The sequence below is a fragment of the Dipteris shenzhenensis genome, chromosome 13 (genome assembly GCF_047967505.1).
Source record: "Dipteris shenzhenensis isolate YYH24624 ecotype China chromosome 13, Dip_SZ_1.0, whole genome shotgun sequence".
Classification (NCBI taxonomy): domain Eukaryota; kingdom Viridiplantae; phylum Streptophyta; class Polypodiopsida; order Gleicheniales; family Dipteridaceae; genus Dipteris; species Dipteris shenzhenensis.
The window spans coordinates 13,700,674-13,716,017 of NC_141608.1; the positions used below are offsets into that span (position 1 = coordinate 13,700,674).

Consider the following 15,344-nt stretch of genomic DNA (forward strand, 5'->3'; position numbering starts at 1 on the left):
AAAACTGGCCTCCACCCATGCTAATTTCGCCTGAGCTGGATGCTCCCTCAAGACTCCACCTTCATCAATGATCCACCACTCATAGATTTCTCCTATAAGAGGGCAAGTAACTCCTTTGGTGGCTTGGGAAATGGATGGACCATGTGTGTGCAATGAGCAGCATAATAGAAAAAACATTTAAGGCTTTGAAAGAAAGAAAAGGAAAGAGAGACTCAAGAGAGGGAATATGAAGTGTTCTTCATTGTCAATAGAGTGAGACTCCACTCCAATGCAACAAAAATACTATAAACATAAGGGAGAAGAAGAGGTTTCATACGTACAAGAGGGAGCGAAAGCTCCAAGACTTTTCATAGAGAGAGAATGAACTAGAGAGAGATGGACTCAAGAGTCTACATAAGAGAATATCTACAAGAGGGAGAGAAGGCTCATGGAAGATCTTGAAGAGACTAGAGCTATAGCAACATGAGGCCTAATGGTGGAAGAGATGATGAACAAGGGAGAGGAGGGCTCCTTTTATAGAGATTTTATCACCCTCCTTCACCTTTTTACAATTGCTGCCTGTAGATTCCTTTCCCCATCAATCACATAAGCCCGTATGTCACCATCCATGTCCTTTTTGGCTACTCTTGCCATGTGTCCCATCAAAAGATGCTCGAGACTCTTAAAATATTAAGAAAGTCAAGAGTCTTCCCACATGGAGCCCATAGGGACCCTCTCTTTTCCATATGTCCAGATCCTCCTTATTCCACAAAATAATTCTAGAAGGATTCCTCTTGACTCCACACTCCTCCACATGCCTTCCACATTCTTGGCATGTGATCTCTCTTATATTATTGGAACACATGGACATGAGCCCACCTCTTTATATGACTCACTCTTCCTATTTTCTAAAAACCCCATAATATCCCATACACAAATAACTCTCACCCTATACCAAGGTTTTTATTATTCATACACATGGTCTTTACAATTATCCATTCCACTCATCCTCTCAATCCCATACAATATCTTAGAAAATAGAAATAAGTGAGAGCCGCTAGGCTATCACTTGATACTCAAACTCTTATCAAACATAGAGAAAAAAAATACCAATACCAAATAAAAATATTAAATTTGGCATCACAATACTCTTTGGCAACTAACCTTGCCTTGTACCTATCAATGTTCTCTTGATCTTGTATACCCATGATGTCTCAATGGATTTCTTTCTAATGGGCAAATCCACTACCTCCCATGTATTGTTTTTCTGGATAGAATCCAATTTTGACATATGACATATACTGATACAAAAGAACTTGATAGTTTTGATTGAGTCCAATTTTAAAGGCATCTGACATATACTCACTCCCTATGTTTTTTCTCAAAGTCTGCACTTTGCATCCTAACTCATTCTTAAACATCGCCACAAATGTTTGAATTGTTGGAGGATATCAAACTTTTCTTTTAAAGGATAAACCATCAATAGAGGCGTTGTCCCAAAGCTGGTGCCCTCATAGGGCCACATAGCACTATGTATCAGTTGCTACTATAAATGATTTTTAGCTCTAATAGTTCCATCTCTTGGAAAGGCCTTCTTACGCATATTTCCCAAAATGCACCTTTCATAGAAGTGTTCTGGGTGGATGCTCCAAAGAAGGCATATTATGCACCATCCCATGTCTTTGCAAGAACTATAAACGTCCATAGTTCACATGGCTAAACCTTGAATGTCAACTTTTGTTCATTGCTAAAGTAATTGAGGCCATACATGCATTTGACATGTTGTCATTTTTGTCCAACTTGTACAAACCCTAATTTAAATCACCTATAGTGACTATTTGATAGTCATTTTCTCTATCCCTGACAATGCACTTATCACGCTAAAAAATGATAGCATAACCTCATCTCCCAAAAAAGGAAACTACTAGTAAATTCTCCATAATACCTAGCACATAAAGGGCATTTGGAAGGCATAAATTGGCTCCATCAACTCATGACATTAAAATCTTTCCAATTCCCTTCGTGGGGTATGAAGAATTATTGGTGCAAGAAACTCTCTCGCCTAATTGGAGTAGGCTATAAATCAGCAAATAAATTCTTTCTAGAATTGATATGCCTCAAAGCCCCATTGTTGGAATACTAGACTACAAATTAAAGAATCACTCACACTGCATAGTTTGCTGAAGAATTATCCTTGTTTGTATATGAAGCATTGGAATTCGGAACTATCATTCTAGCTTCCTTCTTTTTCTTTTCTTTCTCCCACCTCTTTTGCATTCGTTTATATGGTATCCAAGCTTCTTATAGGATTGACACACACCTTGTTTTGGGGCTAGCCTACATTATGTGAATTCCTTTGATGGTTGAGCTAAATGCTAGATTGGTGGCCACCAAAATGAGGCTTGTTCTTAGATTTTGACAACAAGGCTTTGTACTCATCATGCACATCACCAAACATGTTCTTTCTTAACAATTTCATTCGTTCCTAAAAACCAAGTGGAACTACACTATCACACATGGATATATTTATGGAAGTATGAAAAGACAAATAAGATGGCAATGAGTTCACATTAGTGGAAGCAAGCTAGATATCAAGTATCACCCCATCAATATCTAGCATCTGTTCTCTAAAATCTTGGATCTTCATCAAGTGATTTGACATTAAATCACTTTTCTACATCCTTACACTATCAAGCTATCTTTTCAAATAAGAAACCATGGACTCATTCCTTTCTTGATACATATTCTCCAAAGTATCCCCAGCTTGCTTCAAATTCCTAGAGGAGTAAATATGAGGTTTTGGTGATAGATTTAATTAACCCTATTTTTGCATAGGATATTAGTTTTTGGGATAATAAATATATTATTTGTCTGAATATACCTCCTTCAGTCAAATTAGGTCCTATCAATTACAAAATGTCTCTAGTACTAAGGTAGCTTTGCTATGGCAAAAACAAAACCTTTTAAATAAGTCAAAATTATGCTTAATAATAGTAAAAAGGACCTCCAAATGTGTCAACATTCATTAATCTATCCTTGTGGTTGATACACCACTTAGGGTAGGCATAGATAAGTTAAAATGGCTCAAAAACTAGGATGGCAATTGAAAAAATGAGGTGTCTAATGAAAAACTTGTCAAGAAATACATCAAATGAGGTGACATGGCTAGAAGGCTCCTTACAACAGAGACGACTAGCTTGGAAATGGTTAGAATAGGAGTCAACATATGAAAAAAAATAGGTCAAAATTGCTATAAGAGCATGCAAAGAGTGGCATCTAGTTTAGAAGAGGTGGTGGCTGACTAAAATTGTGATGACACAGCCACTTGTTCTCAAGAAAGTTACTTCTGAAGGTTAGGAGAGGTGCAAGTAGGTGCAAGAGAGGAGTGGGCACGTGCTAGGAGGCACGAGCAAATAGCTCTAATACCAAATGATAAAAAATTGGGGGCAGAGAGAATAGTGTGGAATGAGCTAAACATTAAGGGCTGCTATGAACTATTGTCACTAGAATGATTACAGAGACTATTAGTATAAAATTCAGGATTATGTACCCTCCCAAAATGACGCAAAAGTAATCCCTAACTAGCCCTAGGGGGGGAACCCCTAACTAAGGATAAAAATGCCCCTAGGGTAAAGTGTCCACACTAACCCACTACTAAATGTCCAATAGTTAGGATTGACTTACATTTTTATTGAAATTTCAACATCTTGCCTTGAACTAGGCACTCCTTTGACATAACAGCATAAAATCTATAGTAGGCTACACTCTTTTTGATTAGATAGCATTCCCATGTGGTTATCACGCAACCACAATGTGTCCGTCCCATCATGATTGAGATGTCATACCTTGGGTCCCCAAGAAACTTGCCTAGTGGTCTCTTATCTTACTACTTAGTGTTCATGATATTGATGATATGAGGAAAACAGAGGAGTGCTAAAATGAGATCTCTTACTTGTCCTAATTAGCCATGCATTAGCATCCTCTTTAAAGTGCACTTTGATACAAATTCTACTTCCATTAACATTTCACCATCCCATGTGAGGGATTGATCCATAGAGAAGATGTTCGAAGAGTAGCATCAAAGGGGAATCAGCACATTTCAACATTTGCAACAACTACTACCATGCAAGTCAATAGCATTCCAAACTTGATACTAGTCCTTGAAAATTACAACCTAGCACCCTTGTTCCATCCACACATAGTGTCTTTTTTGCACCTATTACAAATTGTTGCACAACACCATCAAGAACCACCTAAATCCATTAGGAAGGAAAAACTTGAATGATCCTCATGAGTGGGCTCTCATGAATGTGCACTGAACCAAAATCCCCTTAGTCCAATCGACCTCGAGGAAGTTGGGGTCATTAGGTAAAATGGCCAAGGACCACAAGTAATGGCCATATTGAGAAGGAAAATAAACAAGAAGAGATTTGAGAGAGAGAGAGAGAGAGAGAGAGAGAGATGAAAAGACATTAAATATTACATATTTATTTTAAAACTTAATCCTTGGCCCATAATAGATTTCCATGTGGTTTCATGAGAGGCAAAGGATACCTTTGCTTCTCTAGGCTACCTTGTGTCTAAGAGGATGGAGAAAAGGGAATCCTTTGTGTAACGTAAATAAATATGCTATTGAAAAAAGGATTGCTTGCTTTGAAGTATGTGCTTTTAGACTTATAGAAGGGACCTAAATCTAGAAGAATGATTTCATATGATGATTAGAGGAAAAGGAGTCTGAATGATATTATAATACTTGAGCAAAATGACATAACAAAATGATGCATGTCCAAAGAAGTATTGAAAGGGCTTCTTGCAAAAACAGAAGTATAGAAAGGATAAAACTACTAGGTGGTGCATATCCACAACATAGTACTTTTTTAACACTCTCAAGATCACTATAGCATCACGTGTGGTGGGATTAATAAATGATGGAAAGAGAATATATCGTTAAAGCTTGACGTACACTTTTTCTTTTTGTTGGGAACATGTCCTCAAAGTTCGGTACACACTTAACTTAAAAGGCTTTCAAAATTTATGGAGAATGCCTTGCATTTGTAAGAAAACTCATTCACCTATTAATTTTTAGATGATATTGTAGTAGGGTAATTGTATCCTCTCTACCTTTTTCTTATATTTACAACAAATGGAACTCGTTACCTAAGAGGGTTGGCAAGTAGAACCTATTACTTAGATATCATGTTTGAAAAAATATCCACCATTAGAATATGTGGTTCATGCCATCTAATGAAAAATATACAGGTTTTCAAGTTCAAAAACAATATGGATGGCTATATGCTACTAGATACCATCAACACTCTTTTAGTTGATTGCTAATGATTGGACGTTGTCAAAGAAGACTCGATACATTTCTTGGCTGGTTGGTGATAATCGGCTCTAGATGTTATGATAACAGTGGTGTACTTACATAGATCAGTTTTTTGGCCTTTGTCCATAAAATAGAAGAAACTATAAGAACTAGAAAAGTAAAAAGACAAAGTAACACATGTGAGAAAACTGTCCATGAAGCTCTCACATATTACAAAATTCAAAGTATAGATGATACACAAATACCCTCCAAAAAGCTAATTGAGGGGAGATAATAAAAAGGCAATGAAATTTTTCCTTGGATATATAAAAATTGGATAGTGAAGACAGTTGGAATGACATTGGTATAAGTAGATTATGATGACTTTACAAAAGAATACATGTAGTTCATGAGATACAATCAAGAAGAAAAGAAAGATAAGATGGCATCGTCAAAATACAAAAAGCAAGAGCAAGAACCAAATTTAGAGAGAAGAAGAAGATGAAATAGTAGCATGTAGAGCAAGAAAATACAATAAAGCAAGAAAACTACTTCATAAGAAAGAAACACGACAACAAGAAAATCAAAGAAAGTAGAACTAACAATGAGCAAACGCAAACAAGTCAAAAGATGACAAAAGCCAATAGAGACAAATTACCCATGTGGGTTGTGGATCATGACCACAATGTAAAATTATTAGCTAAGCTAGGGGAATATTAAGGACAACATGTGGGCCTAGTAAATGGGCTAATAATGCCCTACATAGCATGGCCTAGTCAATCAAATATACCACTCTATGGGGAGATAAAGAAAAAGATAAAGGAGGACAAGAAGCACGGTATACTAGAATACTTTCCTTGGTTCAAGATTCATCCTTTGTTATTGCATTCTTACATGGCGTGGGAGGTCTCATTAGGGGAATTTTGGGCTCAAAAAGGGCCTCTTGCATTAGGGGCTTAAGAATTTGGATTAAGCTCTAGGCCAATGAGAAGGATCAAGCATTAAAAGAATGGAGGGTTTCTTCTTCCTCCTCATTGGTGGAAAGAAATGGCCCCCACCCCAAGTTACTTGAACGATGAAGGTGAAGGGGTTTCTAACCCTTAGGAGGCCTCGTGGCTTAGCACAGGTTGTTGGATCATATAAGATTCAATGGTTAGAGATATAGGACTCACAACCATTAAAGGTGATGGAAGAGAGTAAAAGAGCAGTTCGATTTAAAGTAGATCTAATGGCTCAAGAATGGTGTTTTGCGAGGAGAATCTACATTGTGCAATCTATATCTTGATCAAATGACGAAGCGACGCATCATGCGAACTATTAGGTCATGATCGTGATTGGATGACAAGCTACCCACACCATTAGATGGGCTACACATGGCATTCCGAGTGCCATTGGATGGGCTTGCACACTCGCACAGTCTCGCATTAAATCTTTGTTAGGCCGCCTACACGCTCTACCCTCTGATTAAGGCCATTAGATTCAAGGAGATCTAAGGGTCCTCATTGCCTAGCGCTGAGATCCATCAGATCTCACATGATCCCACGGCCAAAACACTTGTTTCCCCAGTTCACTGACCATTGCGCCAGTCAAACTGACAGCGGCTGTCGGAGCACTACCACATGATCACATGGCCATTGGATGGCCGTTGGATAGGGTTGAAATCCTATGGTTGATATGGGCGATTGTTGTGCACCATTAGATCTTCCCTTAGATCTCCATGTGGTGGGGATGTGCATTTGAACTTTCAAAAAATCTCTAAAATTAGATCCCCATGTATTAATGAGTCTGAGCATAGCGAAACCTTCCCTTTACCATGATGTTTTCCCCTAGCAATTAGGAAACTAAGCTATTTCCTAATCCTCTCCTTATGAGGCCCTTTTTGAGTCCATATTTTCCCTAATGAACACGGTATCAACTATAATAGGGTCCATGCCTAGATTCTCCAAAACCTACTTGGTGGAAAAGGGTATTAAAAGAGACGTAAGCACTTGTACTCTCTTACTAAGTTGTCTATCAACTATTGGGTCTCTGTTATAAATAACCACAACAGAGAGTATACGCAACGGAAGAGATTATATATGGCCAAGAACTCACACAATGGTGCTTATGTGGAATCCAAAACTTATTTCCTTAGTGTTCTCAACATATGATATGCGAGTAAGTAAATAGACAATGCTAATGAGAGAACCAGCAGTATATATGTTTCCGTCCAAAAGATGGACACGTACAAACAAGTTCAGAGTCCCACCAAAATGTGGAACCTGTATGGATAAAATATGTTGTTCTCCTACCTCCGTGGCACTTCTAGAATACTCCGCTGGCATGCTCCCATAGAGCTTGGGTTGGCCTTGTTATCATGCCCACAAACACACCTTCACGCTGCCCCTCCTGGACAGCCAAAACACAAGGCAGTGCTTTCCCCTGGATCCATACTCCTTGCTGCCCTAGAAGACAGCCAAGGGTAAAGCCTCCTATGAGCTCTTTGTCTGCTGCAGTATGCCACCTTCTTGCTCCTGAGTAGGTTCTCTAGGCTGGCTGCCTGCTGCTCCAATCTGCTCCCAAAATGGTCCTCTAATGGATGAGCAGTGAGCTCCTGGGGCTCCCCAATTATAGGCTGGTATCCAGCACCAGCCAACCCAACCAACCTGGTTGGCCAGCCAACCTGCCCTAACCAGCCAACCTGGTAGGGATCGGCCTGGCCTTGGCAGCCCTGTTCTACTCCTTTCTGGCCACGTGGATGTCCACCAGCAGCCCCTGACAGTCGGACCTGTTCCAGGCCTCTTCCAGGCCCTGTGCAAGATCCCAACCTGCTCTAGATGTGCGTTGCCCCATCTTTGCCAGGGATTGCAGCGACCTTCGGAGACTGTTCTGTCCTGTAACAGTCCTCCAAAAGCCATGCCTAGCTGCTGCGTGGCAGCCCAGACCTCCCCGCCCTGGTTACACACTGATCTGCCCATCAGATCTGCTTCCATCAGCTCCGTAGAGATCCCCTACAGCTCCATACAACAGGCCCATTCTGTCCGTACCGCTGACATCATCTCCAAGCTTCCAGATCTGCTCCGTGATGCTGCTGCAATTCGTACAGCCTCTGTCCACTGGGGGACCTCCGACACTGTCAGGTACCTTCTGCGTGTGCTGCCCACGTGGCAGCCTATGTGCTGCCCATGTGGCAGCCCCTTTTCATGATTCTCCTTTGTAACTGTGCTGCCCACATGGCAGCCCTATGTGCTGCCCATATGGTAGCCTCATCATACCCAAGTCCAACTCCCCCATGCTATCCTCATATGGGGGCTTACATGGGAAGACGACTTTTCCAATAGTCTCCAGTATTATTTTCCATCGCCATTGCTCCCTCTAAGAATATCCTATTTAGATACGCTAGAGGATCCCAACGCATTGCCTAGGGTATCTCCCAAGTAGGCTCCATCAGCCAAGGTGGAGGCCTATACAATCAGTGCCTTGCAAAGCACTCCTACCTTTCAGTGGTCTTTTGACCCATCTGTACTGCTTGCAAGGAGCCAACAACAAGAACAATATATATCTTTATGTGGCCAATGTCAGTGCTCACAAAGGTGGGTGTATACATAGTATAAAGATATACTCTCACACATGCGTACCCACACACACACACAGAGTAGCATCCAGTTATACAAAGGTCATCGTACTGAGTTTCTGTTAGCAATCCAGTGTGACGGGCAGATTCAAACAGACAAAGGCAAGCACAGTCCATACTCTTCATTCAAGCTACAACTGCTTGGAAGACTAGAGTAAATAAATTTTTTAAAGGAAAAAATCTTAGAAAAGATAAATGATATGGCAATGGAGTTGCAACTTAATGGGTGCGTTTCAAATTATAATCCTTGTCGGTTACTTGGATTTCCTACAATGAGTTGGCAGGAGAGAGAGGAGTAAGACAGCAAATAACGCTGCCCTGGCAAAGTTAGATCTGCCAGCTCAAAATAAAAACTGCAGCTTGCTTATCAGCTCATTTGGGCAATCACACCAGACCTACCCACCCTTACCAGTATTGTGCCGACTGGCCACATCAACAAACTTCCAAAATTTCAAAAGTTGCAGAGAGACCTTTCATACCTTGCTCTGGTTGCGGTAGAATCAGATTTCTGTGACTCCACACATGATCCTAACACTAAATACTTTTCGACAATGGACTGCCAAGTATATATTCTGCCAGGTATATATTTATAATAATTTAACACACAACCCTTTTAAGGATGATGGTTGATCACGAAACCATTGGCATCCCCCGAAAGCACTTTAGTATTAACTCCAGCCCTGTAGAGATGAAGAGATCGATCCCAAGTCTCTTTGTTATTTGAGTTTGACTTTGCTGTCACCTTAAGTTGAATTCCAGCTGGCACAAAGAAGATGTCTCCTCTTTGTAAATCATTGACAAACCCATCTATACCAGGAACTTCCAACATGACACCAGCACCTTCCATTACTATGAAAATGGATGGTCCTGGAATGGCTGGAAATTCCACACTACGATCAACTGGCACAATAGAACAATCCAGTTCAAATTCATCAAATGGTGGTAAATAGCGCTTGGTGTACGTATCTATGACGACTCCAGAAAGAATCGCAGGGGGGTCCTGCATCACACAAACAGAGCCAAAGAAGTCTTTCCAAGTTTAAAGTTCCCTCATTGACCTGCCACGTTTAAAAATTCCCATTCAAGAATTACATACATCTATGCCAACTCACACAAATAGTGCAGTTTCAACTTTGTAACAGTTACCCAAAAGGTTGAAAACAATAACAATCCAGCACGCACCACAGAGATTAGCTGCTACAATATCCCCCCTGATGTCATAAACACCCAACAGTGGATATGCTCTAGCACATACAGACATACACAAACATGTGAATCCCTTGATACAAAGTCTTCTTACCAATTTCATCATATTCAGGAGGTTATGCTCTTAACACACACACACATCCACAAAGATGAGAAACCCTTTATACAGAGTCTTCTTAAGGATTTCATCATATTCAGGGGTTATGTGAGTTAGTCAATTCAAGCATACCTGCTTGTATGTCAACATGGCACATAGTGTGTCTGTATCAATATATTTAGGAGTCAGCCCTGCCCGCACCACATTATCAGATGTAGCCATACACTCTAGACACTCCCCAGACAGATAAGCATGCGGCTCATTAGCATCCAAATAAAGCGCTTGTCCTGGAAGCAGTCGAACATGATTGAAGAAAAATGCTGCTAAAACGCCCACATCACCAGGATACTGCTCCACCAGTGTCATAACAAGTTGTTCTTTTGAAGTCAAGGAGCGCTCCTGGTGGAGGGAAGGCATTTTAGAAATGGTATGAAGGCAACATCTACAGCCTTACACACTAGCAGCAACAAGAGTGAGAATTAGTAGAATGCGATGAAGATTTCTTGGGTGCCATTACCCACTTCTTGTTCTTTCACAAGCCTTGAGAGGAGATTGGTGAGTGCCTCTGCAATCACTTCTTTACTAGCTGTCATGATAGTTGTGAAGGCAGCCTTCAAGTATGTTTTTGCTATGTCTGAAGTAACTGCAGTGAGAGGAAGATTGACCAGGTCTTTGGACAGCGACTCTCCAAGCACGCATTGAAGCTCTGGAACTGTTTCTATTGCTTGTCGGAGTTCCTGTGTCCGAATAACACCCATCAAAACATGAAAAGCTCCCCTCCTAAGATGAGGGTTAAAAGCAGAATTCACATGCGGTAATGCTCTCCATACGTACTTCTGGGCTTACAAAGCCGCATAAGGCCTCGAAATCTGTTAGCGCTAAAGTCATCTCTGGCTTGTGATTAGCATCCTTGTAAATATTGGGTTGAAGGTGATGCAATTGCTTAGCAAGCTGCTTGTCTGGATGGGCTTGAATTGACAAAGCTTTCTCAACTGAAAGGACCTGCAAGCAAAGTGCAACTGGCATCAATGGATCTGGACTTAGCTCTCAACACAAGAATCTCACATGCAACAGTTTGGGCAAACGGCATAACCCTCGAGTAAGTGCCAATAGATCGGATCTTTGCAAAGTTCAGCACGAGTAGTTGGCATGTTTAAGCTAACAGATGCATTGAAATTGCTGGTGAACATCTTGTGAAGTGCTCAAAACGACTCTCTCTCTCTCTCTCTCTCTCTCTCTCTCTCTCTCTCTCTGTGTCTCTAAAAAATCATCTAAATCTATGCGCGCAGGGTACAGAAGGATTGTATCAGGATGAGCTCAACTTCAAAATAGCCAAGTGTATGGTGGCAAATTAAAATGAGAGTCGAGATGCATTAAATTTCCCATTTCATCACAATGTCATAAGGCCTTTAGACATCGCTATCCACAAGTAAATATTTGGAATTGTCTCTCCGAGGGTTATACAAACTTCTATTGTGTTTTGCTTACCTTGAAAAGGAAAGGCAGATCTGTGCCCCAACGCTTCAGCACCTTGTCCCCCAAGGTCTTTGGGTTTGTGGCCACCCAATCTTTGAGCGACATAGTCGGTTGGCCGTCATCATCATCATCATCATCTAGAACAACGAATGAGGGCCCCGAGGCGTGTGTGCCCATCCACAGCTCTGCATACGGCTTGTCTTCCAGGGGAGCTTTGGATTGGAGAGCGTACAGGCGACCGACCTGGCTCCTCTCCCCCACACGACCCCACGCATAGTTCTGAACAGCGCACCGCAATCGCATTACTCGTCTTCCCTCTCCCATGCCTCAAATCTTTCCTCCTCGCTCAAACCTTACGCCTTATGCTCGCTGCAAACGGCAGATGTTTCAATGGAGCGGGAGTAAAACACCACCACCATCCTCCCTTCTGCAAAATCTTGTCTTTGCGAGATTTCAATGGATTGCAGGAGGGAATTGAGGCTACAATTGGTGATGCTCTTGCGACTTGAGCGCAAAATTTATGAGATGAGAGACCTATCACTACCAATCGACATGGCAACGGAGGAGAAGGGAGAGAGACTGAAGAGGTGAGTCTGAGGCCGTCAGAGGGCTACTCCCCGAGTGACTAAGGGATTGAAACGGTCGAAGAGCGAGAGGCAAAAGCGGTTGCAAACCGGTAAAGGGCACCATTCCAATCCGTGAAGAGATGCAGCATCGATCCGTATGAAAAGAAACACGTTGTCGGGACGTGCTCACGGCGCGCTGGCCTCCATGAATTCCAAGGCTCGTGGCCGCAACAACTGCCACTATCCGCCATCGTCGGCGTCCTCTTCTTCTGCTTCTCTCTTGGGGCGCATGCACACTCCACACTTCTCCGGTAGTCTCCTCCCCACTTCCTCTCATTTTCCACCACATCCACTGCTCGTCAATTCCCAACTCACTCTTCACGTCTGCGTCGTGCGAGCCCTTTTTGGGCGCAGCGTCTCATCTCTCTCTCTGTCTCTCTGTACTTTCTCCGAGTTGCCTCTCTGTTGGCATCCATCCTCTTCCAGACGTTCACTCACTCTCGCTCTCTCTCCTCAATTGTTGAGCCCAAAAGCCCTCAGATCAGCAATCTGTGGGCTCCAGTCCATCGCCCACTCCATCAGTCTCTCTCGTTTCTCTCTCCATGATCTCTACTCTCTCCCTCTCTCTCTCTCTGTCCAATCTATGCACAATCATACGATCATGGCTATGTGAAAGAAACCTCGATTTTCTCCCTCTCGATATATATAGAGAGAAAATCTCTCAGTTTTCTCGCGCAAAGTTTGACGAATTTTTCTCGCAAAATGTTCGGATTCGCAACACCTTGCATCAAAATTAAAGCCCACCTTGATGTAGACCTCCACAAAAGGGTCGAATGAGTAACGGACTTTGGAAGAGGATGTGCTCACACTCGTTTGCATGCCCACGTCCCATACAAAGATTTGCTTACGCGGAACAAAGAGCACCAAAATCTTTCAACGAGCACAAATTATTGGCGAAATTGGTGCTCCATCTGGCACCCTTCATTTTGAATTGGCTCTTTGATGAACCATAGCACAACTGCTCCGTGAAAGCTCCACTCTTAAAGTTGCAGAAACTTCCAAAAATACACTGAATGAGATTTACAACAGTCACATGACTAGAGGCAATAAAATGAATGAGGCTTACAACAACCACATGACTAGAGGTAATAAAATTGAACCTCCAGGGAGCCTTGCCTAACTAGTCCTCATGAAACAAATCATCTTGCAATCATGACCTTTTTTTTACCTCAAGTCAAGCTATTGCATTTGCACCAGCTCTAAAGAAATCAAATCTCAATAGCTCGATTTTTTATTTGTATCAAGTGTGCATTAATGCTAACCATTATTGTGCATATGCAACCTAAGTATAATTACTATATAGTATTGTCACCGCCCGTTCAATTCATCTTACTTTGCTAAAGATATAACAGAGCCAAAAGGTAGACTCATATTAGTCTTAGATTCAAGTAGACGGTTATACGTTTATTTATCTATTCATTATGCTTTTAGCTTTATTGTAATTTACATATGCTATTTTTTATAGCTCAATACATTCAGATTTCTATTATATTGGACTAAAATCTCTCCCATAATTGAAAAGAATTCAAAAGTGTATTAATTACTAGAGAAGGGAGGGGGGGGGGGTGTGGGGAGGGGGAAGGGAAGGGGGGCGGGGGGGAAGTGTAAAGAGGCGGCTGAAGAAGTTCCTTTATTTATGATGGAAAGGGTGCCCTCCCCCAAGAAGTTCCTTATTTATGAAGGAAAGGATCCCCTCCCCCAAGAAGTTCTTATTTATGAAGGAAAGGCTCTCATTTATGAGGGTAATAACTTAAAACCCCTTTACAATAATTTATTTACAATATTTTATGTAAGATTTCCCCCCCCAAAAAACGAGTAGGCTATATTAATGGCGGGGGGTCAGTCCTCTCAAAACAGAGACCCTTTACAAAAATTAGCCATATCTAGCACGAAAACCCCTATCCCGGGGAAAAAGAGGATTCCATAGACAGTAAAGCATGACTCACAACAAGATAAGCACTATCTAGCACTCTACCAAAACTTCTAAGGTGGACTCTCACAACTGCTAGTATTATTGGAACTCTGAAGCCCAATTGAATTTTATGGCGAAAGGTGTTTCTATTGCGGATTTCCCATATGCCTATGACTCTAATGTAAGGCCAGCTCGCCACCAATGTTGACGGTAGATTCATCGTGTCGCTCAAGATCATGCGTCTCCATTGGTGGCTAGTTTTGAATCTTGCCATCTACCCGGATTGGTGAACAACCTTCTTGACCCTATTCCATACTTCGTTGGCTACAGGACATCTCCAGCGTGGGTGTCGAAGATCCTCCATGGTGCTTCCACAGCGACAGCAACCAAGATCGATCTGCATCCGTTTCACTAGCTTCGCCTTAACTAGAAGCCACTAGGTGATGATCTTCTAGAGGATAAACTTAGCCTTTCCGACAACATACCCCTTCTAGATCTCCTTGAGGCATGCCTTCCACCAAGCCAATCCTCGTCTAAGTCCCCACTTTGTGTTCATCTCATCAATAGGGGCCTTGGAATCATTTAGACGTTTGTACAACAATTAGTTAAAGCCTTTGAAAGTAGTGTCTTGCCTATCGTCCACTGCACGACCCTTTCTTTACTAGCTATGACATAGTTAGTCGGCCCATTATCAAGGATCCTTTCAATTACTGCTAACAAAAGATCCCTTTCTTGCCATCAGCAAGGCAAAATCTAACGTTTAGCTCGTCGATAGAAAGCTAGTTGGCCTTATTAGCATCCCAGATGTCCCTCCAGCAATAGTGAATGCCCTTCCGAATAGGTTTTGTGCTCTGACTATATCATGCCATGGGAACGCATCGTCATTTCTGAATGCTCTGCTCCACCAGATAGATTCTAACAAACTTTTGTCACATCTCAACCCCTTCCTTCCCTTCCAATTCAACAATCGTACATAAATTTTCCATGCATAGACCAACCCAGCAACTAGGTCTGAACCCTTAATTGAAAGGGGAAAGTGACAAAGAAGTATGTCGTACCGGTTCAGTTCTACCCATTGCCCTGCCCCTTTACCCCTTGCATTACCGATAAAGAATTTTGTGACCTCCACC

At 41.8% G+C, this 15,344-nt stretch overlaps 1 protein-coding gene across 2 annotated transcripts; it reads right to left on the reverse strand.

Moving 5' to 3' along the window:
* Positions 1-9,007: 9,007 nt before the first annotated feature.
* Positions 9,008-12,827, reverse strand: LOC147895057 (mannose-6-phosphate isomerase 1-like). Of its 2 annotated transcripts, none has more exons than XM_087384006.1 (5): positions 11,689-12,827; positions 11,035-11,202; positions 10,722-10,937; positions 10,333-10,599; positions 9,008-9,897 (listed from the first exon to the last, which is right to left on the reverse strand). In XM_087384006.1, exons 1-5 carry the CDS (start codon positions 11,998-12,000, stop codon positions 9,511-9,513), a joined length of 1,350 nt encoding a protein of 449 aa, XP_087240132.1. In that variant the 5' UTR covers positions 12,001-12,827; the 3' UTR covers positions 9,008-9,510. The 2 variants fall into 2 exon arrangements, with proteins under 2 accessions (XP_087240132.1, XP_087240133.1); XM_087384007.1 differs by having other exon boundaries at positions 9,606-9,797.
* Between the last annotated feature and the right edge of the window lie 2,517 nt (positions 12,828-15,344).

What these genes read in the sequence shown, in the direction of transcription:
- LOC147895057 (XM_087384006.1), bottom strand. Translation starts at nt 12,000, where the DNA reads ATGGGAGAGGGAAGACGAGTAATGCGATTGCGGTGCGCTGTTCAGAAC. An exon ending in GCGGCTTTGTAAGCCCAGAA is followed by an intron (nt 10,938 to 11,034) that starts GTACGTATGGAG and finishes ATTCGGACACAG; the next exon opens with GAACTCCGACAAGCAATAGA. An exon ending in GGCTTGTGAAAGAACAAGAA is followed by an intron (nt 10,600 to 10,721) that starts GTGGGTAATGGC and finishes TCCCTCCACCAG; the next exon opens with GAGCGCTCCTTGACTTCAAA.